A 25,501-nucleotide genomic window follows, 5' to 3' on the forward strand; every position below is an offset into this window, starting at 1 on the left:
AGGTTCTCCATTTCAATCACCTCAACTTTCATTTCTCCTGAATACTCATATTTGGTATTTCATCTTGACTCAGAAGTCCCCTTCCTTTTCTAACAGTTTTGATCAAGGTCTGAATCTTGGCTCAAGTCAATAAAAGTATTCCTTAGGATCAAAGATTCTTACCTTTGGTTTTTTGATCTGTGACCTGCAAATTAAGAGCAAGAATGTAAATAGAGTTTTAAGCAGCTCAAAACAAACATTGAACAGGTTGTGCTAAATCACAACCTTAATATATTAGCACAAGAACAGAATTTATTGTTGAATGAAAACAACCAACTGATGAACTACAAGTCTAAATAGTATTCCTAGTTATACACACACATATATACACATGAGATTTTCAAAAGTACCATAAATCTTGTAATAACTCCGATGCAGAAGTCCCTGGCAGAAACAATCATTACTTCACTCATGATGATTTTAAGTACTCAACCGTCCTTCCTCATCCCAAACACGGCTTCCAAAGTACAAATAGACACGCGCTGCCGCACGACAGTTCTCTCAGCTTTTGGAGGTGAAGTATTGCAGTTAAAGTGCAACAAAGCCTTCCATCTGTGAGAGTATCCTTACAGCTGACTGTTGGGGTCTGAAGTAACCACAGCAGTCTGTCTCTGCCATCTTCCCACTTCACCTTTCCCAGAACATCTCTTCCAAGGAGAAGTAATTCTAAACCTTACTGGATTCATTTCTACACTTACAAAAAGCACTAGCAACACTTATAAAGGAAATCTACTGAATGCAATAAGTCAATGACTGAAATGAGCATTCATACTGGCCAACATACTCAACATAGGTTTTGCTACATTGTTTCAGCATAGCAGATTTCAAGCTAGAGTAGCGACAAACACATCACTGGTATATTCTCTGGAACTGTGTGTATTGTAGCATTTTTTGAACCTGTCCATCATGAGTTTCACTACACAATAATGAAAAAACCCTAAAGATCATCATGTGTCAGGTTCTATGACACCTATTCTTAAACGAAATTGCTGAACTAGTCCATAATTCTGGAAAGCACACAGCGACAGTATAGAATAATGAAAGCACAAGTAAAAAGCAGTTTATTGTTGAAACTAACCAAGCCAGAACTCCTTTGTATGGTAAAGAATAAAAAGGCAAACTGCACTAAATTGCTATGGCATCATTTATTTTGCAAAGATGAAAACTGAAATATGCAAAGTGGAACATTCACTGAAATACAAAATCTTAAGCATTGTAACTTCACAGACACACACTATCCCAAAGTCTCAAAGACAATAAAAATGCATCTGTACCACAACTGTGTCTGTACCAAGCCAGACATCAATTTTCAACCTCACTTATGAAAAATCCTCTATGCATCGAATTATACCTTCTTCTGCAAGAGTTAAAAATTCTGTTACACACTTAATTGACCCTGATGCTTCACTACTAAAGGAAAAGGGGAAAACAAAAAAATTCATTAATATGATCTGGTAATGCTGATAAGATTTCTTTAGTCAACAGTAGACATGCTTAGTAAATTAGTAACTTGTCGACTTGGAAAAAAACCATTTCACCGTATCTTTGAAGAATTCTACGTGATAAAGCGCATTAGTTTAGACAAAAAAAAAAAACCAACAAAAAAATTCTGTCTATAATGTCTTTCTCCTAGTCAAAATGATCTGGTTATGTGATTGTTTTTATCTAAAATTCAAAAGCTGAAAAAACGTGACAGTATCTCAGATTTACAGCTGTCATCTCTGTGGGTAACCTACGAGCATCAGCAGGGTGGGAGCAGCTACAGTGAATGGGAAAGTGGAATAAAGCTCAGCCTACTGACAAGCTATCAAACAGCCCCTGGACACCAACCACAGATATATTTAAGCTGTGAACTTGCTTGTAAAACCTCCCTTAAAGTGATTTTTAAAAAATTTTAATTTTTCAGATGATCCAGACAGAACGATTGTTTCATGTTAAACAAACTTAGTTTGAAACAGTATCCTGAAATCATAGCTACTTATTTGGTGAATGCCTCCACAGTCATTAAGAATGATCACACACATTTAAGTTTTATCCATTCGGCTGCCCTCTTTGCTATTCTTATGTATCTCCAACTACTACTGTGAAGTTTGGCCTCTAGGAAATTAAATCACTTAGTCTTTACTCTTCCTGAGAGTGTGGCGGAATATGTACTGCACAACTTAGTAGGTGAGAGACACACATGAAAGCTGGCAAATCTCTTTTGTATTCAAAGCACCAATTCCTCAGTAAACACAGCACTATTATCAAGATGATCCATACGGCCCTTTCAACTTTCCCTTTTATCACTGAATATCAGCACATAATCCTCAAGTCTCTACTCTTTATTCATAAGGGTCTGCTCCTCCTGGTTTCTACATACATTTTTTGTACTTGAACATTAAACAGCACCAACACTGAGGCAAAAAGACACTGGAGAGACCTTATCCTGTAGCTACTGCTCTTTTGCACTGTTATTTGGGGATGTATCAACTGGATGAAGACAACTGACGCACATTTATCTGCACCCAATTTAAATTGATAGACTCAAATTGGTGAAAAAGCCAGACTAAAAAAGACCCTGGATAAGCCAAAATTTAAGTGAAGTTGGTGCTGTCTGTTCTTAGCAGAAACCCACAGAATCTAAGAGTAAACACCTGATCTTTCACCACCTGATCTGTTGTTACTGAAGCAACTGAAAGACAGACTACTGAAAGAAAATAAAGTCTTCTGCTCTCCGTTTCACATAATCATTGAGGTTGGAAGGGACAGCCTCTGGACATCTAATCAACATTTCCCACCCCTGGCCCCCACCTGGCCCCAAGAGGCTCCTCAATTCGAAACAAAATCATCAAAACTAGATTGCACAGGACCACATCCACCTCAGTTTTGAGCATCTAAAGACAGAGGCACCACAACCCCTCTGGGAAACCTGTTCCAGTGGTTGCCCAGTCACATACACGCACAAAAAAGGAGCCTTTTTAAGATTAAGCAGACTTTCAATACATGCATAATGTCTTGTGCTTTGCCACTGGGCACCATGGAGAAGAGTCTGCCTCCATCTTTTCACTCCCTTCTACAAAGTATTCATATACATTGATGAAATCCCCCAAGCCTTCTCTCCTCCAGGATGAAGAGTCATAACACTCCCAGCCTCTCCTCATTTGTCAGATCCTCCAGTCCCTTACTCATCCTAAAGGCATTTTGCTGGACTTGTTCCAGGGTGGTTGCACCTATCTTATACTGGGAAGCCTGGAAAGTATTTTAACACTAAAAAGCACGAATAATGCCGTAAGAGACTCAAGTTCATGTTTCAAGTTAATTCCTAGAACAACCTACCAGATGTTTTTGCAAAATACAGACCTTCTAATACATCAAGTCTCATACTCGTTTTCTGAGCAATTTTTGGTGACTTATCAATTTTCCACAACTCAGACTTGACCTGATACACTTCAGGAAAAGTGCTATTAGCTACGGAAAATGTAAAATGCAAGTGATACTTAGCAAAAAAATAAATGGAATCTTCAGGAGTAAATATTTCATATAAACTTCCTTAAGGATTAAAAAAAACCCCAACCCAACAAAAATCTTCCTGCTCTAATAAATATTTACTCAACTTTACTGCAAGAACTGCAAAGGCCCATCAGTATTTCCATCCACAAACACCTCAAACGAGCAGCAGTTGCGTAGAGAGAGATCAAAAGAAGCCATATTAAGTAACTTAAATACTTTATATCAAAAAGCTTCTTTTACTTTACAAGGCACACTAAGGAGAAGAAATGTCCAAGTTAAACATTTCAGTTCCAGAAAAAAGATACAAAAAAGTGTCTTTAAAGAAGTACTACTCTAAACAAATTTTTAAGTTCAAATACAAACAATTTAACATCTTATTGCCACCAATACTACTTATGTTTCAGCTGGATAAAATAATTCAAATATCAAAACGCACCTTCTGAGCAGAGTCCTTCTTTTTCTTATCCTCTTTCTTCCTTTTCTTGTCTTCCATTAACTGTTCTTCCCTTTCTTGCTCCTTCTCTCTGCCAAAACATGAAAAACAATGGTCTGAGCACAATCAAGTTGTGTAAGAGCCATACATACTATAAACCTCTTGCCTGCAATAAAGGCAGTCAAGCTACCAGATTCCTCTTGCCGTACTTCATTTCCATCTGAGGGTTTCAGACGGATTGTGATAAGAAAAGCACCTTCTAGCTCAGTACAGCCACAATCATGCCACATGCTGCCTAAAGGAAAATTCTTTTATTTGCATCAAGTCTGTTATGGCAGTTCCCTACATAAATTAATCACATGCCTGATAGCAGAAAATATCTTCAAGACATTTTGACCAAAGTATTCTTATAATTGGGTCATGCTATTATTTAACGAAGAGTCTCATGAATCTTTCCATATGGTAAAAAAAAAAAAAAAAAGGGAAGTTGTAATTTAATATAAGATAGTTTGGTCTGATATAACATTTATCTTCACAAAGGGAAGAGATTATTCTATTGCCTGTAGCTGTGTCACTTGTAAGAGACTAGAAATGTCACATCAAATCAAACCTATCATTTATTATACAAATCTCTAATTTAATTTCTAGGGTATTGTACCCACCCACAGAATTTTTGTGATGAAACTTGCAATACAAATTACTTTCCAGGAATCTATTTTTTCCCACAAGAACATTCTTTCAAAAAAGGGAAAAAAAAATATATGCAGCTGCTATTGTTGTCAAGCCATCATCTTGTTGCTATGTTCTGTATCAAATAAGAAAGTACCATGGAATAGTTAATTTACTGCATGTATACTATTGGCTGAGCTGTTTCTATGGTGAATCACATTTTTGTTAACCAGTTCTCTTCACCTCCTTATAAAGAAATTTAAGGCCAAGTTTCCAGCTTACTTGGAGTAATTTCTTTTTATAGGGAAAGATTAAGACAAAGAACATTAATGTAAAAAGGTGATCTGATGGATGAGGAGTAGGATCAGAGACTCTACGAATGGGAACCAAATAACAAGTATAATCCACAATCTTTCAGAAGAAAATTTTATAAAAACCAGAACAACATTACAAACAAACCTGGAGTTTATAATAGTACTGAACTATTTCTTGTATTTATGCCTAAATCAAAGGTCTTTTTTGACCACAGTTTAGAAAACTTCAGAGTTGAGTTGGCTCGGTAGTCACATCATACAGAAGTTTCCTTGAATTGCATTTATATGGTAAAGGTAATTATTTTCATTTTCACTAAATATGCCCAAGCCATTGTGCAAAGAGACATTTACACAACTGATTCCTACAAAAATATTTTGAGATGCTATATACTAATAGCTTCCTGATGGAGGACTTCCAAGAACTCTCTAAATGACAAAGGTTCTAGAGAGAGTAATAAATGTCTTCCTGGTTTCCTGAAGTTGGGCTCTCTTTCTTCATACATGGACAAAATTGATAAGGGCAAGATGAGACCTTAGTAACAACATCCTGAGGTTACCACCAAATGCAGTTACTACCTAATCTTTCAGCAAAGCACTGGGGAGCTTAGTATACTTTGCATTGTCTGCCATAGAACTGAGACAATTTTTCATTTTCTTTGAGCCAGACTGCAAGCAATATGAAAAAGCTCTCCTGTGACACCCTCACATCCAAAGTTGCTATGACTTCAAATTATGTTTAGTACTTTTGTACTGTCAAGCTATGTATACCTTTTGGGCTGCAGTGCAATTTACAAGTACACTATTTCCAAAAACCTTTCTTGCAGCAGGCAAATGTCTAAAAAGAAGCTTAAAAGTTTAAAAAGAGCTGTCTCAAAAGAGCTGCTGAAAAATTGTAGGATCAAAATACAAAATTACTTCCAGTAACTGCTTGGCACACATGCAGCCTTCTATTTAAAAGCACTTTCCTTACTTTTGTGAGCAGAAGAGAAGGGAATAGAAAAGAAAGAGAAAAGAGCCACACACAATCACAGCTGAAGCTATGGCTTACAGTGACATGCAGCCCTAAAAGGATCCAAGGACAAAAGATTCATAGCCTGAAAGTAATCACCTAGTTATGGTCTGCCTTTGTGGTAAATTTAGGACATGGAGATTGCTATTGCTGCTGCCTTGTTTTTTGATCTATGCGGACTAAGGCTGCAAAGAAGCCCTTTGTTTTACATGAAAACCTCCCCTTCTGCTCTTTCAGTGGAGATGCACATTTAATATTCCACTGGGTGCATCCTCAACAACCACAATACAGCAGCAACCAGTACTTAGTTTACTTTATTTAGGCTTCAATTCATGTAAGCTCTACTAAGGTGGAAGGGACCTATCTGAACACGTGGGCTACATCACATGTATGAGACCACAGAGCTCCCGACAAAGAGTTGAGTGAAACCTCACAAACATGTCAGAAGTATGAAGTTATACTTTCCAAATGACAGAGCAAGACTAGATGCTACAAACCCGCTAACAATGTAGAGCCATGGTGAAAGTTCACTGAATTAGAAGGGTAAATACCTTATTGTTATTTTGGGTATCACACGTGCTGTCTTCCCAATTCCACTCTTTGACGCATTTCACTAACATTTGTTTTATGATCAATGATATTCCTTTTCAGCGGGATACAAGATGCTTGTTGAACACAAGTTTAACTTGCATTGTTAAATGTTCTGTAAAACTTAACATCAACAAAGCTTACAAAGCTTTCAATCACCTCCTCAATTCATTCCAGAGATAATGCTGCCTATTAACTTCTCATTAGCCAAAAGATAGTTCTTCCTGGCCTGATGAAAACTCGGGGATCCACCACGTGCTTTCCAGCAAACAGCTGTTCAGACTGAGGAGATCAACAGGGGGAGAAAACCCATCAACTGCAAGCAGAGTGAATTTAGAGTAATACAATAGGGTGTGGTTCCGGGTTTTGTTATGAGCACACTGTAATGGGAACACGGACACACCACGACCCTGAAGAGGAAGTCTGCTAAGTTGCTATCAGCAGCCAGCTTTTTAATCTAGTTTTTTTCAAGAAAGCATGTGTTGATCTAAAAATATGACCTAATTGCACTTTAACATCTCCCACAAAATCTTAGAATCAATATTACTAAAAAGTATTTCAAAAGCGTACCACAGATTTTAATTCCAAGTATTTAAAGCAAGGCATATTAACAGCTTACAAATGATGAGAAACTGTAAATTGTAATCCAAAATGTTATTTTCATTCTAAAAGAACCCATACCCAAATAAACCCAGTAGCTATGATGCATTACCCCTTATCTAAGTTCTTAAAACAACCTCTTCTGGCTAAGTCAAAACCAATCATTTTATAGAACAGAAGTTTTTTACACTAGCTAACTAGAGACGTAACAGAAAACAGTTGTGAAATTCATGTTATTAAAATATCCGTTTCAGGGAAAAGAAAAAGAAAAAATAAGACATTCAAGAAATGTATTCTGCCTCAAAACAATTTAACTGTTTTGGAAATTGATAATTTCCTGCAAAATTTTAATACTAATTTTTCCAGAAAATTCTATTTTATAGAGTTGCTCTACAACATTATGGGCTTAAGGCACAGGAAGAGGACAGAAGTTGTCTTCAAAGCTCTTGCTGTCATGAGCTGAACTGTGAAATGAGATGACGTGCTACACACTGCACACTATCTGTTGCCAACACACTTTGATAGGCAGAGATAAAGCGTCACACGGAGTATTAGTCTACGCAAGCCCCATAATCCTGTAAGGTCACCCTCAAACTAAAATAGCACCAAAAAAATGTAAGTGAAATGTAAGAAATGAAAATTCCTGGAGTGGCACTTTAGTGCACACAACTCCTGGTTTCTTCTGCAAGACCATAGGACAACAGTGTGAGAGTTTGGAAGTTCCTCACAGGTGAAGACGTGCACCAGATACCAGTGAGTCCTCTTCCCTCCTCCTGACCTCACTCTTTACCTCATTTCAGTACACTCAACTTGAGTTAGCTACACTGTGACACAGCAGAGACAGTTAACCTCCATAGGTGCACGCTGTTCTCTGTGTTGTGATAAGCACAGGATGATTTACAAACCTGCTTCCAAATTGTGAGCCAACTTGTTCATCTTCTTTCAGAACACATGGGATTCTGAAACCACACTTGCAGGACCAGAAGCATTTTTACATCTATGTAACTACCAGGTCACTTGAACAACTGCTAGATCTTCCTTCAAGCCCTCAGCCACAACTAGCCAGAGCTAAAGGCCTTTACCATATACAGAGAATGTTTGCATGCACAGATCATTGTCGCTAAGAGGCAAAACTATTAACAACATATTTCAAGTCTTTTGGAAACAGACAGAAAGACTCAAAACTTGATTAAACCAGAAATTTAATCTACAATAAGGTATCCAACATTGGTCAAGGTTTGAAGCAAAAAGAATTTCCAGCGAACTCTAACTACAGGCATCTAGCTTCTCAACATTTCTGAAAGTTTTCTCAGTATTTTGATAAATTATACAGCCTGGACACCAGCAGAATTAGGCATCACACACATTGTTGTCTCAGATGCGTTGCGAAACACCTTTATAACAAGCTCAAGTGCGGGTGCAACTTCCAAAACAGAAGCTCCTCTCAATCAATACAGGGACAAAATCTCTTACAGGAAAGTAAAATGCCGTCAACAGTGCTGTTTCATAAACATCTTGCTGCCACTGGCAAGTGGTTTTCATTTTCTTCCACTTTATTTCTCTTCACCAAGCTCTGTCCTTGACCTTCACTTGCTTGGACCATCTCTGGAACTCAGCTGAGTGTATGGGAAGTAAATTCAACTCACAGTAATGCATTGAAATGCATAAGCTGATTAGAACTAAGAGTCATGAGCAATGAAGAAAAGGCACACTACAAACTCCCAAATGAGTTCTTTGAGATGCAAGCCCTTCTTGCTGCAGCAACAAACACTGGCAGTCTACAGCTCAAAATGCATGAAAGCTTTTAAATCACATCAGGAAGCAGGATGTCGGAGACTAAAAATGAAGGAAAATTAAATGCACCACAACTGGAGCATAGAAATCCTTACAATTTTACTTCACTTTCATTTAACATATCCCACTTAACAGACATGCTCCATTATTTCAGCAGCATGAGAAGAGTGTGGCATGTCCAAACACGCAAGTGTGCTCCAGCGCATTTAAAGAGAACATCAAACAGAAGCAGGATGTAACACAGCATGGAATAAATCCCAGGGCTGACAGACCCTACATTCCTAAAGGTAACATTACTTCCACTAGACTAAGCCATGTAAATAAAGAGTTATGATCTTGCTGATCAAAAGAGTCAAAAGGGGATTAAATAATTTTATTTAAAAAAAGTTAAAATACTCAACATCACAGCCTTCTTTCTTATTAAGCAATGCTTGCATGCATAGACTAGACAGCCATAAGCCATACAAAACCTAGTTACATGACATACAGACATTTCAAAAGTCAGTCTTTAGGCTGAACTGACAAAAATGGAATATGAAATTACTTTAGGCCAAATGACTTCTGATGTTTATAAGGAAAAACAATTGATCCTTCAGAATAGCATCCCTGAAGACCCAGGATATAAAAACTTCAATGAGGAAAAAAAAAATTATTTGTTTGAAATGAGACTGAAGTTCACAGCATCACTGAAGAACTGCAGTACTGATGTAAGGGATAAACTGAACTCAAAATTGACCATTTAGTAGGATGATTGTCCCACACTTTCTGAATGTGAAATCAAGATAGCAGAACTCAGCCCTTCAGTATAGTATGAAATTAAGACTTTCATATTTTCAACATGTGTAAATAGTATGTACACCATATGTAAGACATCTCTCTCTCCCAGACAAAGATGTGGATTTTATACACACACAATACATACTCACCATATATTAAATAGAAAGACTTTAGAAAGTGTGTTTTTAGAAGTGCTCTGAAGCAGCATTTTCAAAAGATTATTCCTTTTCAAGGACTTAGAGTAAGCTGCTTTTTCCTCTCTTTGGCTGAAAACCAAAACAGTGTCACAGCAAGAAAGTTGTGCACTTTAAATAGCGTATCTGGCACAGCCGATACGCCTTTATCACAGCACAACATCAGTAACTTGACGCTGCTGTAGAAAATAACCAACTTTAAAACAAGAGCAAACTGACTTTGCTGAAAGAACATTTTTCTAAAGGAATAATCCTTATAAACTGTTATTACACTTGTTAAGAGAGTAAAATTAATTCTTTGTGGTGTGTTCTATTTATACATACACCTATGCACAATGATTTATAGAATAGAGAGACAACAACTGAGCATAAAGGGCTCTTTACTTAAAAGAACTGGATGGTATAAGCCCTACAGTACAACAACACATGCTCATAAAAAAGGAAGTTTTTTCTCAACTCTTCAGCAACTGGTATCATCTGAAGAGGGAGTGGGTCAATTTCAGTTTTAAGAGTTGCCTGTTAATAAGAAAACCTTGAAATATGTTAAAAAGATCAAAATTCTTTTTTAAAATATTCTGTATTTCTTGCTTGCACTCCTTTAAGCAGAATTACTCTTTCCAGCTGTACAATTTAGATCTATCTATATATTAAAAAACTGACTTCCAGATACAATACAAAGTTCCTAAATGTTAGCCAAGTGATAAAAAAGAAAAGCTTAAAAAAAATGGAGAGCTATAGCTGAAGCTCTAGAATGTAAGAACTGATCAAGTTTTCTCCCCTACTTCCGTCTTCAAACACTTTGGAGCTCTTGCAGATCTGTAATTATTATTTCATAGCATGCACACTCATGCACACCAAAGACACAGATAAAGTGTCTTTGGTGTGCATGAGTGTGCACACCAAACAACTGTGAAATGTGGTAAGAATAGCCCAAGAGTGGCAACAAAAGATGAGGTTAGAAATTTGCCTGTAATTAAGATGTCCTGTAATGTATCATATCAGAACATCCCTTCAGCAAGACACAGTTCTATACAGGACTTTAAGGTTTTATGTGATTATCAAAAAGCCTTACTTTCCTCTAAAAACTACTCACACATGTAGAACGCTGCATTATCTGTAACTGTTTGCCAAGAAAAATACCTGTGTCGTTCTGAAACCCACAAAACCCATGCAGAGTAATGAATGCATAAGAAACACCATGGAGCAGAGTAAAAGGAAAACAGCTACCAGAACAAAATCAAGAAAGAACCTGTCCCTGCTCCAGGGACACAAGTCAGTTATTTCACAGGGAGGAGAGAGCTGGCAATCCTCAAGATCTCTGTTCCACTACAAATGATCTATTCTGGCAATATGAACTCTCTCAAACCCCAATTTTCACTAACACCATAATGTCAGCACACAAGATGATAGACAACCTGGCAAAATATTTCTGTCTTCCATTAAGTGAAGTCCTTTCATTTCAATTGTGTGAGTGAGAAATCACAGCCCTGGACAGATGACCACTCTAAGGGAGCTGCTGCTGACCTTTTCTGCATGCGAAACACTTTTTTTCACTACACCATCCTAAAAGAAGATCTTACCTCCCTCACTGTGCATACAGAAATACCCCGAGAGTCCTACCTTGCCATACAACATGGGGTTTGAAATGAACTCAGGCTGTCTGGGAAAAGTGTCAGCTGTTAGTTACAGGATTACTTATTAGTCTGCAAGTGCTGCGTGCACAAGTATTTGCCAGTGTTGCTTTGTATTAAAAGAGACAAACTCTACCAGTTTTATAATCTCAAATGGTTTGCCCAGCAGGAGGAAAAAAAAAAATCCTCTTGTTTGAAAACTAACAGAAGAAAAGTTACACAATTTTCTCACTAAACAGTCCTTTACAGTTTGGTTTTTTTTAATATTGGTTTTTTTTCATGTTGCTTGTTCATTTGATTTTTTTAAAACCAATTCATCTTCTGAAACTAAACTACACTTTCTGCACTAGATACATTATACCCTTACCAGTGTTATTATCAGAACCACAAATAATTCTGACTGAAGAAATCAACCAGAGACTCGTCCAACCCCACACTCAAAACAGACACATCATCAAAAAGGTTGCTCAGGACCTAATGACATTCTGATTATCTCCAAAGTTAGACACTACTATCGCTGTGGCAAACTTATTCCGCTTTTTCACTCCACACATTGCATTTGCCTCCTGATACCTAATCAGAATTTCTTTACTGCAACTTGTGTTTGCTCTCTCTTGTTTTATCACTGTACACCACCCCTACAAAGAGTCTGGCTATCGATATCCTCTCATGAGGCAGCTGAAGACAGCAGTAACATTACTCCCAATGCCTCCTATTTCTAAGGCTGAACAAATCTAGTTTTTTTCAGCCTCTCCTTGAGCAGGATTGCTCCAGAACACTAATCATCTTAGTGGCCATTTAATATGTCAGTGTCTTTCCGTATGAGAGCCAAAACTGGACATACTATGTTAAAGATGGACTTTAAAGTGTGGAATCCCTTCTCCTGACCCACTGGCTATATCCTTGCTAATACAGCACAGCACGTGGCTGGTTTCTTAGCAGCAAGGACACGCTGCTGACTCACATTCTACTTTTTCTTTCTCAGGACCTTCAGGTGTTTTTTCTGCAGAGCTACCTTCTGGTCAGTGGATGGCTAAACTGTGCTATAGCAGTGGGTTATTTTGACACAGGTGTAGTACTTAATATTTACAATTGTTAAATTTCAAGAAGTTTGTCAGGTCCTTTTCTCCAGCCTACTGTGTTCCCCCATGAACAGCAACCTTAATCTCCAGAGGTGTCAACCACTCAGCCTTGTTTGGTATCACCTGCAAGGGTGCTGAGGGCTCGTTCCATCCCAACAGACCACTTCATTAACACTGATCTTGAACGTGATCAGCCCAGCGCTGACTGGCACAGGGCACCAGCGCCAGTGCGCTTGGCATTGCTGACCACAATCAGCTCTGTGTCACTGCCTGGCAATGCAGCTCTGGAATACTTCTTCCAAAAAATGTATATAGCCTTAGAGTAGAATAAAAACGTAGTTCTATATTTAGTGGTCCAGCGAGCAGGAAACTAATTAAAGATACATCCTCTGCAGAAGGACTGCAGCAGGAAGCCCTAAACGAGCTACCCTCCACTCCAGGTCTGTATCAGGACACCATCGCATTTGGCAGCCCAGATCAATTCCACAAGTCAAGCTCAAACCTCTACTGGCAGCTCTGCCAATGCCGTAATGGGGCGTTAAACAGGTTACAAACTGGGACACAAGTATTACTGCCACCCTAATAGTGCATTCTTGTAGGTATGTATGAGAAGTGCTACTAAAAAAATATTCACTATTAATCTAACTGCAGTTAAAAAGGAAATGCTCACTCCTGACTGCAGTGTAAATTTGATTTTAACGAAAGAGCTCTGTACCTTTCTTAGATTACAAACTTGTATCTTAAATGCCAAGAAAAGAATTATTTTTCAACACTAAAAAAAGTCGCAGGAAATTAATCTATTTGCTAGGGTAACTATGCCACAGTACACACAATAATTATGACACTTGTTTTAATGTCAGAATGTGAAATTTCAGAAAGAATACCAAAAAAGTATAATACAGTTTAATAAAATGAAACATTTTCTGCCAGAGCATCATTTGTGGCACCAGCAGAGGCTGTACAGACAATAAAAAACTGGATTATACAGAATCTTTAACAACAGAAGTAGTTCTGTTTACTCTAGACTTTAACATTTTGTGGATAGTGACTCACACTTATATATATTTGTGTTTCTCAGTCAAAAAAAACCCATGACCTAAAAGCCATCCTAGTAAAGATCCATACTATCTACAGATACGGGACAGAATTTTAGGGGAAGGTGAAAATAAAGGAAACATCAGACAACACTACACAGCATTACTTGCTGCACTTTTTAACACACTTGAAAATACTGGAGGTTTTCTTAACTTTCATGATATGGCACTTCAGAAGGGACCCAAAAGAAATATATAGAAACTGCTTCACCAATATATATATATTTAGTGACTGTTAAATTACTGGGGAAAAATCCCTCACCAAACCAAGCCCAGGCAGAATCATGCTGCTTACAGGCAGCTTCTACTGAATGGTGAAATGCTTGAATTCTACTTGCCTGGGGATATTATAAGGATACCCTCACAGTTGCATAGTGGTATAATTTACATTTCATTTTAGAAAGGATCTGATTGTTTACTTTTATTCAGTTTCCAAAGTTACACTCTAAATTTATATGCTATAAAACCCAAAACACTTTATGTACGTTAATAGTCTGACAGGAATATTATATACCTCCAGATCTGTGTAATATTATAAAATTTTCCAGATACAGTGCTTCAGGGCACTGTAGTAATGAAAATAAAATTCATCTAACTGTAAGTCATTATTTTAATTATATAAATCAAAATACTAAAGGAAGAATGTATTTAATTTTATCAGAGTGATGTTAAGAACAAGGCTTTCCACACGAAGTTATTATTCATTGGTTGTAGGTCAAGGTAGAAGAACCAGCAAGTTAAGGTTGTTTTTTAAATGTATTAGAAGTTCAAACAACTCTGTACAGCTTGCTCAGATCTTCTTGGCAAAGGTATTAAAAGTTTGTATTTTCCACTCCATTTATTACCTGAGGCAATATTTATTTTTAACAGGTAAGAAAATTCATTCAGTTACTTGCTGCAAATATTCAGTTACAAAGTTTCAGGACTCTCATGATCCTTATCGGGAAGTCTTAAGTTAAAGGCAGAAGCAAGCAGCACATTTTGCAGGTCTGGAAAATGCTGTATAAATCTCACCAAATTACTGCATCTTGGAACAAATCTACCTACGTATATGTTCAGTATATTCAGCTGAAGCTGGGCAGGTAAATTCTTGATATTCCATTACTACTAGGCATGCTCCATAAATTAAGGCTTACAAATGGGGTTATATAAGGTATGGGAGTTTTAACAATTGCTATTCTTGAAGACTACAAACCATTGTTTATTCTCAGTAGGGACAAACACTATTGCTCTTCATCCTTATGCCAGTTGAACTGAGAGCTGAAGAAGGACTAAAGACAACTAAAAAGCCCCCAGGAACAAGTTGTACAGCCAGACTGCAATAAAGCAGGACAAAGATCCAGGTGCTTCCAATTTGAATCCACCATACTCCACATGCACAAATCGGCACTTACATGCAACTATGCCTCACACTTCACTGGGCAGGTTTTCTACCTTGCTGAAGTACTTCAAATAAAAGTTTTGAAGCCCCTTGTTCTAAACCACACCTGTGTTTAGTGCAACGAGTAAAATGCAGATGTATCACTGCGTAAGAAATAAAAAACTTAAACCCTGTATTTGCATGCGTGAAGCATGGCAAATAACTATTTAATGTTATATTGTGCCTTATATAATTAGGCAAATGCCTAGCTGTCTCTGTCTTAAACAGATGTATCCTTTTCAAAAGTTCCTCACTATCTCGTAATTTTAATGACAGTATGTAATCATAGCCTTCCCTCTGCCAGTTGAGGGAAAAACCTCTCAAGTGACTAAGATTTGTATTTTTATGCAATAGCCAAATACAAGATGCTATAAGAGCTGATTATCAATCTGGACAATCACAAAGCTAAAATACAGACAATACTCAGTCTGAAGAAAACTTGTTTACCAGCTGAGTACCATGGATTAGTGAGTTCTTGGAATGCAAAAAAGATTATATGCAGTCCCTTCACAGTGAAGTTGCAGTTAAGCACAGTGCATACTGAACCTAAATGAGAGAGATCTTTAACAGGCAAAATTCAGTCTGGTCTGTGACTAGATAACACAAGCTCAAGTTCTCATGTTGACTGAAATGCAATTGTTACATCCACTCCCTTCTCACCCTCTGCCTCTGCCCCCCACCCCCTTAATGATCTATTTCCTTAAGAAATATCTGCTATGTTTAGCAGCTCAGTGCAGTTGTGTATGTTTGGTTTTACCTTTTTTCCCTTTGAATGGACTCGGGGGAGGGAAGCATGACATTTAATAACACGTGCTGCACAACAGAGCTTTCCCAGGATATGTTACAAAACAAGAGACTGCATGACCTGCTCAAGGTTACAGAATGACTCCATTGCTCACTCTGAATTAAAAACTGGTATCCTCCTGACTCCTCCTGTATTTTCACTAATAAAATAATACCACTACTGAACACTTGCAGAGCTCCTTTCATCACAGGATGTCAAAGGCCTTTATAAATATTAATTAAGCATTGCAACAACACAAAGAAGTATGTAAAACTTAATTCTGCACATGAGTAAGCCCAAGCAAAGAATAAATAGCTATGTTCAAAGCCATAGGACAAGTCAGCAGTATGGAGAGAAATGGCTCTTGCCATTAAGGAGTACTCCACTAGAAATAAGGACATAATTAATACTCCAAATGTGATGTGAAGAGCCCTTGATCACCAACACATTACTGTAAAACCTGGTCATGTGCAATCCTGCAAAGACCACACTAAATTTCAGGCAGCATTCTCATAAAGACACTAACTTTGTCTTCCTCCAAGCACAGAAAACAGTTCTCATGAGATTTTTTAAAAAAATGTTTTTCTTGTTAGGCAACTTTCCTAAGTGAAGACAAGTAAGAGTGTGACAGTCTTCGGTACTTTTACAAGATTAACAAGTAATATCGAGCTGAGACACAATTCAAATATGAATTCAGCCCTCACAAGTGCAAGTAAGCTACTTCTTAACATTCAACCATGTACTCCAGTAATTAAGGAAGCAAAATACCATTTTTTTTTAAGAACTCAATATCCATTCTATAAAGAAATAACCCCAAGTCCAAAAATAATGTTTTCACAAACTATAACAGACTCATCACTTGAGTACTCAGTGATCCTAGAACTTGAGATAACGTGTCCACATCTGACCTGCTACAAGCACGACTCTTACAATTGTCTTCTCTTTCCAATTACTGTAGCTACCACAAGAAACCAATCTGTAAAACTGATAGTTTTACTGTGAAAGCTGACCACACTAAAACATACTCAATGCTTCTATGTACTGCCACATTTGCAGACTTGAATGACAGGAGTGAGATTGTATTTTTGTATTTCTTAAAATGGTTGTTAACCCACTGAAAAAACCCCAAGATGATCAGCTCTGAACTCCTGTAAAAACTCACTTTAATGAAAATTTAACTGAATTTAGTCACTTTTCCCTCAAAAAACCAAGAGAATCTGACATTCATGACTGCAAGAAATACTTTTGTTTTGGAGATAGACTACTGTTTTCTGTGTAAGACAAAAGTTGCACTAAAAATTCACTTTGCAGTGAACTCTGTATTAGAAAAGGAGACTGTTGTTGCAATGTTAAAAAAGAATTTAAATGAAAAATTGTGTAATTCATATTTCACCCCAGCAGCTGTTCAGGTTTTTCACAGTTTTTTTTTTTTTTTAATATTCTTAATAGTTCAATGACAAATTCTACTTCGCACCAAAATAACAAGATTCAGTGAAGGCTGACAAAGTCAGTTGGCTGAATGAAAAACAGGTTTCTGTTTTGTTTTTTACTTAAAGTATGTTTTTAATCTGGCTACTGCATGAACGCCTGGACATTGTGTTTTGGATTTTTTCACCATTCCAAAAGGACATAATCTGGCAGTAGAAACTTAATGGGCAATAAAGGTGTGTATCACCATTATAAATTTATCTCAAGTTCCCCTATAGGATAAAACCAGACAGCTGTTCAGTATTATATCTGGTACACAGCTTTCATCACATGAAGCAATGTTTCCTCCTTCTTACATGGGACAATAGCTACTTAACATAGTTTATGTTATCATTCGAGCATTATGCCTTCAACAGGCAACTGACAAGATTTAACAGCTTGGCTTTAATAAGCGGTGTTCTACCCCTTCATTCTCCAGAAATCAACAGCCCAAAGTTGCTGAGTTTTCCTGGTTAAACTAATCACCCAACCTTCAATAAAAAAGTCTTGAAGAGTCTAATCAACTCATTGCCACTTAGAAATAGGACCAAGTTCAAGATCACATACTGCTAAGATGTATCCAAACATACCTGGAAACAAGGAGGGAGCAACCTCTCGGTCTGCAGCTATGGAAGCTTTACTTAACATGTGGCCTGCCAACATACAGACCTACTACAGACATAACCATTACACACATAACTCTCCACGTCTGGAAAAGCACAGGTATGTGATCTTAGCTGGGGTCAGCAGAGTTTCATTACCTTCACAAAGCTGCTGATCCCTAGCTTTTATCTAGTAATGGATATCCCGTGCAAAATGTCTAATTGTATTGCAACATATTCTCACACTTCATTGAGCCACTCCGTAAGTCATGGAGGACTGCATGTATACAAAGAAAGGAGTTACAGCTATACTGTTACAGACCATGGTTGTACTAAGATCATCCAGATTCCACTGTAGGTTACATAACGTCAGGATTCCCCGTGCCAGTAGTAAAGAGATATAGTATTTACTGTATCCAAAAATCACTCTATTTTATAAAGCTACTATTCAGTATTTGTTGTCTGTAGGTAACTACAGATGATAAACTAAAATCTGGTGAAACAGCAATGCTAAACTGTAAGCCAGGTGTTCCACAGCAAAAAAAAGAGCTTAAATACATTTACCACTCTAGGTGTGTAATTAAAATACTGTTCTGACACACATCAACTCTGGTATGTGTATCAAGGTTTCTTTACAGTACAAAAACTGATATAAACTTCCTCCTTCCCCATATCTGTATGATGATTTAAACACTGATAAAAGTTATCTTGATAAATTAAATCACATAAACCATGTCCTTCAAATGGCTTTTAGAATCAGACGCACTGCACCATTCATACAATGGAGCGATATTTGTAAAATGTACATGTGACACCAAAGTGAGCCATTTTGGTAACAGACCATGCCCAATTGTTCTGAGCCTTGCACCTACTGTTAAAAGGCAGTCAGGCAGGGATCAGACCTCATTAGACCCTCAAATGAGGATGGCAGACTGCAGACCCTGCTCAAGAAACTAGGTAAATCACAATAGAATTTAAGTCTTCTTGCTGCATTGCTACAGACTTTCTGAAGGCCAAAGCATGAGACTTACTCCTAAAATATAAGTGAATAAATGAAAGGTGTGGGTCTTACTAGGAAATTTTATACACTCTCAATCACTAAAGAAAACTGAACTTTATTCTGGCGAGTTAGCTCAAAATAAAGAGATATGCTAGACTTGGTATGTACTTCTAAAGCATCGAGACCTCGGGGGCACTGAAAAATGACTGTGTTTGACTCTTAGGTTAGGTGGTAAGCACCAAAATTCTTTGCAGAGCCTGATGTGGAAGCGTTTCATCCCCAGATGCTGCTTCTCACCCTTTTTGCTGCAACCAGCTGGCCCACCCTTTTCATTAGTCATTTTTCATTCAGAAATGAGATCAATAAATTATTCAAAACATCACAATTCAATACTTCATGTCATGACTCATACCTAATTAAGATGTAATCTGAAATTATTCATTGGCACGCAGAATGAAAACTAGAGAATTGTAAAGAAACTGTGTGCAGGAAACAGGAAAAACATAAACACCACCAAAAGTGCAAGACGACTTGTTTTGAACTGTAAGAAAATAAAAATCCTTCCTTCTGAAGCTACTTAAGCAGCCAAAAAATTCAAAGCCTCTTCCAACTTGTCTCCTCACATGATCACTTGAGTTTTGAGGGCAAAGATGTGATCATTTTGATCTGGCATTCTAAAAAAATGATTACCTGCGATCTCAGAAAAGCATAAAGAAACAAATACCCTCACCAAGGCATGCAGCATCTACAAACACCACTTGCACTCTCAATACCTTTAATCTTATTTTTGTCTATCCGTAGCTGCAAATTCGTCATTCATATGGAATGCTGATCACTGTTCCCAGTTAACAGTACCCCACCAAAGCTCTCTGTAACCTACTGGTTTGCTATTTGCACAAGATACTGTAAAAAACAGTGGAAAAGACACAGACAACCAAAACATAATCGTGAGTATAAGTGGCATTACTGTACACTTTCCTAAATTTCAAAGACTTAAAATTGCTGCTGTGCTTTTGGAGAACACTGGATTTTTCATTAGCTATGCACCCTTCCTTCCCTGTGAAAAACAAATTCTTTAGCAGTAATTCTACACGTCAACATTAAATTTCTAAGCATATTGTATCATACACATACATTTAATGAAATGACTGAGTAGGTATCAAGGAAAATTCCTTCTGTTTTAGCAATCTCCTAGGAAAACTTTTGCAGTGTAATTCAGAAAGCAAATAAATATCAGTTTCCACATATAGCAAAGAAAAAAACCCCACCTCTTTTTCTCATAGATACAAGTGCACTTTATCTGCACATAATGTAGAGATGTAGAAATGCCTCACTCCTTGAAGATTTTAATCTGTAATTTCTCATGTTTTTGGAAAGCTATGTTTGGAAAGGTAAGACAGCTGTCAGTACTCCATAGGAAGCATTATCAGGAAGAATATTACAAGTTCACTCAAGAGGTTTGTAATGTCACAGAAAACTCCAACTATCGGATGATAAATACATTTTTAAAAAGAGACCACTCCAAGGATAAATCAGGTTAACACCAGAGTTAACATTAGAAATACCATTGTTTATTTAAAACTTTATTTTCTAAAAGTTTATTTAAAACTTTATTTTCTAAAAGTTTATTTAAAACTTTATTTTCTAAAAGTAACAATTAAAGCAGAAAGTTATTGGTATCCATGGAACAAAGCCATCACAAGTAGCAGCCACTGCATTACAATCAAATCCTGTCACCCTAAATCTCACACCTTCCTGACTTAGATGGGAAAACATCTCAGGCCTTTGCTCAACACAGTAGGGCCACCTTACCCATTATCTGTGCAGATGGCCTGAGACACCCATATGGGGTAACTTAAAAAAACCATAGAAATGTCTCTTCTTCACTTAAAAAAGATTGTAAAAGGGTGGAAACCAGCATTCTGCAGGCCACATAATCATACCTGTTTAACAGTTTATTTTAAAATAACTAGCCACAATAGTTATGAGGTAGAAACAAAAGAACCTCTAGAAAATAGTCCATTCATAGGCAGAGATGACTGCCACCTCTCACAGTCACTAATCTGGTAAGCTATTTTTGATTCATCCATTTTTATAGTCCTGATACTGTGCACCATTCTCTAGCTGCATTTTTTTAAAAAAAAGTTAACTTTATTTCATGCCTTCTGGAAATGAAGCATAGGTTAAACCACCGAGTCTAGACATGCAACTCTTACTAATTGCTAAATAAACAATCATGTCCTTATTTCTTAAGCAGACATTAGAAAGTTTAAGTGAAAAATGTTCACTGTATCCTCAGGCATTTATCTAAACTAAGGACAGTCTCCCACCAGGAAAAGAATTTCTTTTAACTATGCTGTTATTCCTATGGAATTAGTGCCTGCCCAATCTCAGCAGTCAGTCATCTGAGAGCTTTTCCTATTTGCATTGAGTGCAGCAAACAAGATTTCTGAAATTTTGATTGAGGTTCTCATTCCTTGTCTCTTTCCAGGAATTATAATTTACAGTTTAAGTGATGAATTTTACTTGCTGCTTATGTCATTCACAGATAGAGTACCAGATCAATTTCTAACTTCAATCCTATGTAAATATCTCCTGTTTTTGAATGCAGTAGTTTTAAGATAACTTAAGAAATTTTTTAAAATAGTAAATAATCAATTTGAGGACTGAATATGTATCTTGCTTAAAAAAAAATCTAATGTCCATTCATACTCAAGAAGATGGAAACATTTTAAAACTAACTACACATAACTATCAAAGAAGAAATTTCTCTTGTAAACCAAAGTAGAACCAGCTCTAGAATATCTATATTCCAGAAATATAGACTATTTATATTCCAGAAAGCTTGCATTCCTTCACAACATATAAATTCACATCAGAAAGTTGCTTCAACATACAAAAACTGTAAGATGATGGGAACTTGCAAACCACATCCAAAGTGGCTATGGTTAATCTTCCAGGCACGCACACTTTTTCTGTTACAGAAGAGGAAAATTCTAAAGCAAGACATAATCCAGAAAAGAATCCAGAATGAGGAAACCACTGAACTGCCACCTCAGAGATTACAAAAAAGCACCACCACAACAGCACACAGAAAATAAAAATGTTAAGTTACAAGAGAAAAAGTGAGGTGAAAATGATAGTGATATAAATGAAATTTACCGTTTAATGTATTTCTAAAGTACCAAAATTAAGCTGTTTGTCCTGTTAAATTCTCCATCCAAGTAGTGTTTGCTACTTTTAGGTTACTTTTTGCCTTGCTGCATTATGCAAGATTATTTTTAATCAAAACCACATATTTCTCATGTTCAGTGATGTCATGAGACACAAAGAAATGCATAAAACTCACAGATTACAATCTTCAAAGAGTAACAGACATTTTTTACTTGAGTGGTTAGAAATGTGCACTCTTTTTCAGCATCAGTCCTAAAAGAAACAGCTAAATCAGAAAAGCATTCACACATAGATCCACCTAAGTTCTGCATCTTTCCAGTGATGAGTATAATTCTGACCTCTGCTGACAGTCAATCTGAAGACTCCTATCTTTAATTAACAACTACCTCTTCCTATCTACCAACAATAAATGTCACAAGTGTGGAACACAGCAGTTTCATTTTTTTTAGACACTAGGCAAAACCAGGGTATGATCATGGCAGGAAGATATTGGCCGTTCCACAAAACACTGTACTTCTAAATCTATTCAGTTAAACCTTCTCTCAATCCTCTTTAAGAAAGGTAGCTCTGCATAAAGACAGGTCAACTCTTTGCTGCTATATAAAGTTGAAGGTTAAAATACATAAGCTGATGTGGGAGACTATTTCCTGCTGAAAGAAAAGCCCTTTAAACACTAGAACCTCAAATCTAGTTTGTCAGCTTATTGATGCTTCCCATGCATACTGCCAGTGCAAAGTATCTATCTTTCTATGAAGCCACTGTTTTGGAAAAGCGGTTAATGCTACCCAGCAAAAAAGGTAGCACGACCTTATAGAAGAAGCAATACAGAATTCAGTCACACACAGAAGCATTTAAAATTCCAAATTTTAGGTGAAAGACAAGACCTTTAGCTTTAATCAAATCTATCTGCTAAGCTGCAAGTGCCAATTTGACTTATGGTTATCAGTAAATGTGACCTACACTTGTTTGACTTAAATGGGGAAGTGGACCAAGTAAGAGTCACCAGCTTTTTCTTATGCTCTTTTGAAAGAGTATAGAAGAAAAAAAGAATACATTGGGCTTCACTGGAAACATCATTCTTAGTTAAACCAGCTTTACTCTTCACTAACACCTTATTTTATCAACAAAGTGGGGCAAATTTTATTCAGCCACTGAGGCTGTGCCACCAACTTAAATTAGGGGGCAACACAGCTCATAACGAAACAAGCTCAGCTGGGTTTCCCCCTCCTCACTGCAAGAATCTAGCCCATAACACTGTTACTGGTGATGACTGGGTAGCAACTCCAAACTCAGCAACTCATCACTAGACAGTTACAGTATTTTTGGAAGACGTGCTGGGAAGAACTATATAGTTTGATCACAATATATCACCAGCTGTAATAGGTGAATAAAGCAAGAACTGCCACAACAATGTCCATCTCTGAAATGGTCCAGGCTTAAGCAACAAACCTGACAAACCCAGTTTAAATGTCTTCTGAAGCCACAGCTGAAGGCAATTGGGACCTGTAAACACTCAAACAGCTGAAACGGAAACTCAGTGGATTTTCCACGGGGCTTGGTTTGGAGCAAGCGGTTGTGTGGTGCTTGGCTGCTGGCTGGGGTTAAACTACAACAGGGCATAAAAAAGGAGGGTGAGTAAAAAAGCAGACCACTGTAATGCTCACATTAATTATTCTGATTTTCATTAACTACCAATAAAATTTTTAGATGCATCCTCAAAGTGAATCCTCAAGAGGCAATTCTTTCCAAAGAATGAGGTATAGTCCCACCGCACACACCAGGAGACACCAGTTTAAGCGTCAACTCCTCAGGAGTGAGATATTTTATTGTTACGAGATATTTTTTTGCTACTTGGACTTCTTTTTAAAACTATTTCGCATTTTTGTTACTTTCAACAGACAAAATGAAAATTACTTCCTGGTAAGCAAACAAAAACCATCTCAGTGCTTTGTTTGGTTCTGGGTATTTTTTTAGTTTGTATTCTCTGGCTAAGTTCCATGTTCATAATTTAGGAAAATAACCTTACTTTATATTTGCATAAGGTCTCAGTGAGCAAGAAACATTACACAGATTAAGGTACTCCAGGGAAAAAAAGAAAAACTGTACTTTGCTGCTAGAGCTTGGTATTAATGACATTTTACCTCGAAAATAAGTCCCTTTTACTGTGAAATGGACTTAAAAATCCCTGTCAAGACTTTTAACAGCACAGAAAAGTAATTCATAACGGTGATGTTCATTTTATAATAATATTTTAGATCAAAACCTTCTTCCTAAAGGGAACTCCTGAAATAACCAGAACTGTCCATACATTCAATAGAAGCTATTCCAAGCTTTTACTTCAGGAAGCAAGAAAATACCAGGCAGCAAACCTACAGCAGGTTCTCGCTTCTTTCATACTGCACTGAAGGATAACAAGGTTTAAAGCCTCATTAAAAACTCCACAAGCATTAAATGCAGAAGGTGAATTTCAGTTTAATAAACAGTCAACTTCAGGCAGACTGTCTCTGAACTAGGTTTTCACTTCTATTTTAAAACATCAAAGAAAATCAAATTTCAGGGAATTTCTTTATGTCATTAGTATTTCTCAAGGTAGAACACAGAGCAGTAGCTTTTAAGCCTGAATTCCTCTACACTCAGAAAAAGCCCTTAGTCTGACCTCGAGGCACCGTACCAGAATTTGTCACAATTTATGACCCAGCTACATTAACCATACTCCTTGGCAAATGGAAACCCCCAAGTGCTGAACCAACACCGAAGTTTTAGCACTTGAAATATTGAAAAAGGCAAGTTACACAATTCCATCTTTTTACCCACATTACGATTTTGGTTAAATCAGCTTTGTTTCCATAAATCCATGAAGGAAAAAGAAAGCATCATTCTATTTGCAATTCAATACAGCTGTGTATGACTGGCTTCAGCCCCAGGCCAAAAGCCAGGAACTTCTGAGTTCAAGTCTGGCTCTGCCTCTGACTTTCTGTGTGGCCTTCAGAGAGCCTCTGAATTTCTCTGCTGCTCCTCTTACATCTGTACACTTACCTTACAGAAAGGCACTTGCTTCATTTGTGCAGGCTTCTCCCAAACACAAAACTCGAACTGACTCTGAGAGCCATTTTCATTTTACTGTGTATTAAACACCTATGCCCTATCAAGAAGTCTCTACCTGCCAGTTGATACCTGGTAGTTTTTAACTGTAGTAACTGCCAACGTGCACTTATTACATATATGCATACACATACACATACCCATATCAGACACATACAAATATAATAAGATGTAGTAAGCTAGAAAATAGACAATTATTTCAAAGTTCATTGACAAACACGATGAAAAAATGAAAT

General features: G+C 37.1%; 1 protein-coding gene and 1 long non-coding RNA gene across 14 annotated transcripts in view; one reads left to right on the forward strand and one right to left on the reverse strand.

Annotated features, from left to right (window-relative positions):
• Positions 1 to 25,501, reverse strand: part of TNRC6B (trinucleotide repeat containing adaptor 6B) — a 122,573-nt gene that overhangs the window by 37,480 nt on the left and 59,592 nt on the right. For 10 of the 13 annotated variants that reach the window (XM_069002724.1, XM_069002734.1, XM_069002720.1 and 7 more), the window contains 2 exons: positions 3,968 to 4,055; positions 163 to 184 (listed from right to left, as the gene is read on the reverse strand). In XM_069002724.1, the coding sequence (XP_068858825.1) occupies positions 163 to 184; positions 3,968 to 4,055 (110 nt within the window). Of the gene's footprint in view, positions 1 to 162; positions 185 to 3,967; positions 4,056 to 6,507; positions 6,865 to 8,617; positions 8,705 to 9,864; positions 10,702 to 25,501 lie in introns of those variants that run through there. The other 3 variants (XM_069002728.1, XM_069002727.1, XM_069002729.1) reach the window with 3 other exon arrangements.
• On the forward strand, positions 7,729 to 12,551 carry LOC138104028 (uncharacterized). The gene is made up of 3 exons (XR_011147921.1): positions 7,729 to 7,897; positions 8,091 to 9,225; positions 12,526 to 12,551. It is a non-coding gene; the product is annotated as an uncharacterized lncRNA (long non-coding RNA).

This window comes from Aphelocoma coerulescens, chromosome 1A (assembly GCF_041296385.1).
Source record: "Aphelocoma coerulescens isolate FSJ_1873_10779 chromosome 1A, UR_Acoe_1.0, whole genome shotgun sequence".
In the NCBI taxonomy this organism is placed as follows: Eukaryota; Metazoa; Chordata; class Aves; order Passeriformes; family Corvidae; genus Aphelocoma; species Aphelocoma coerulescens.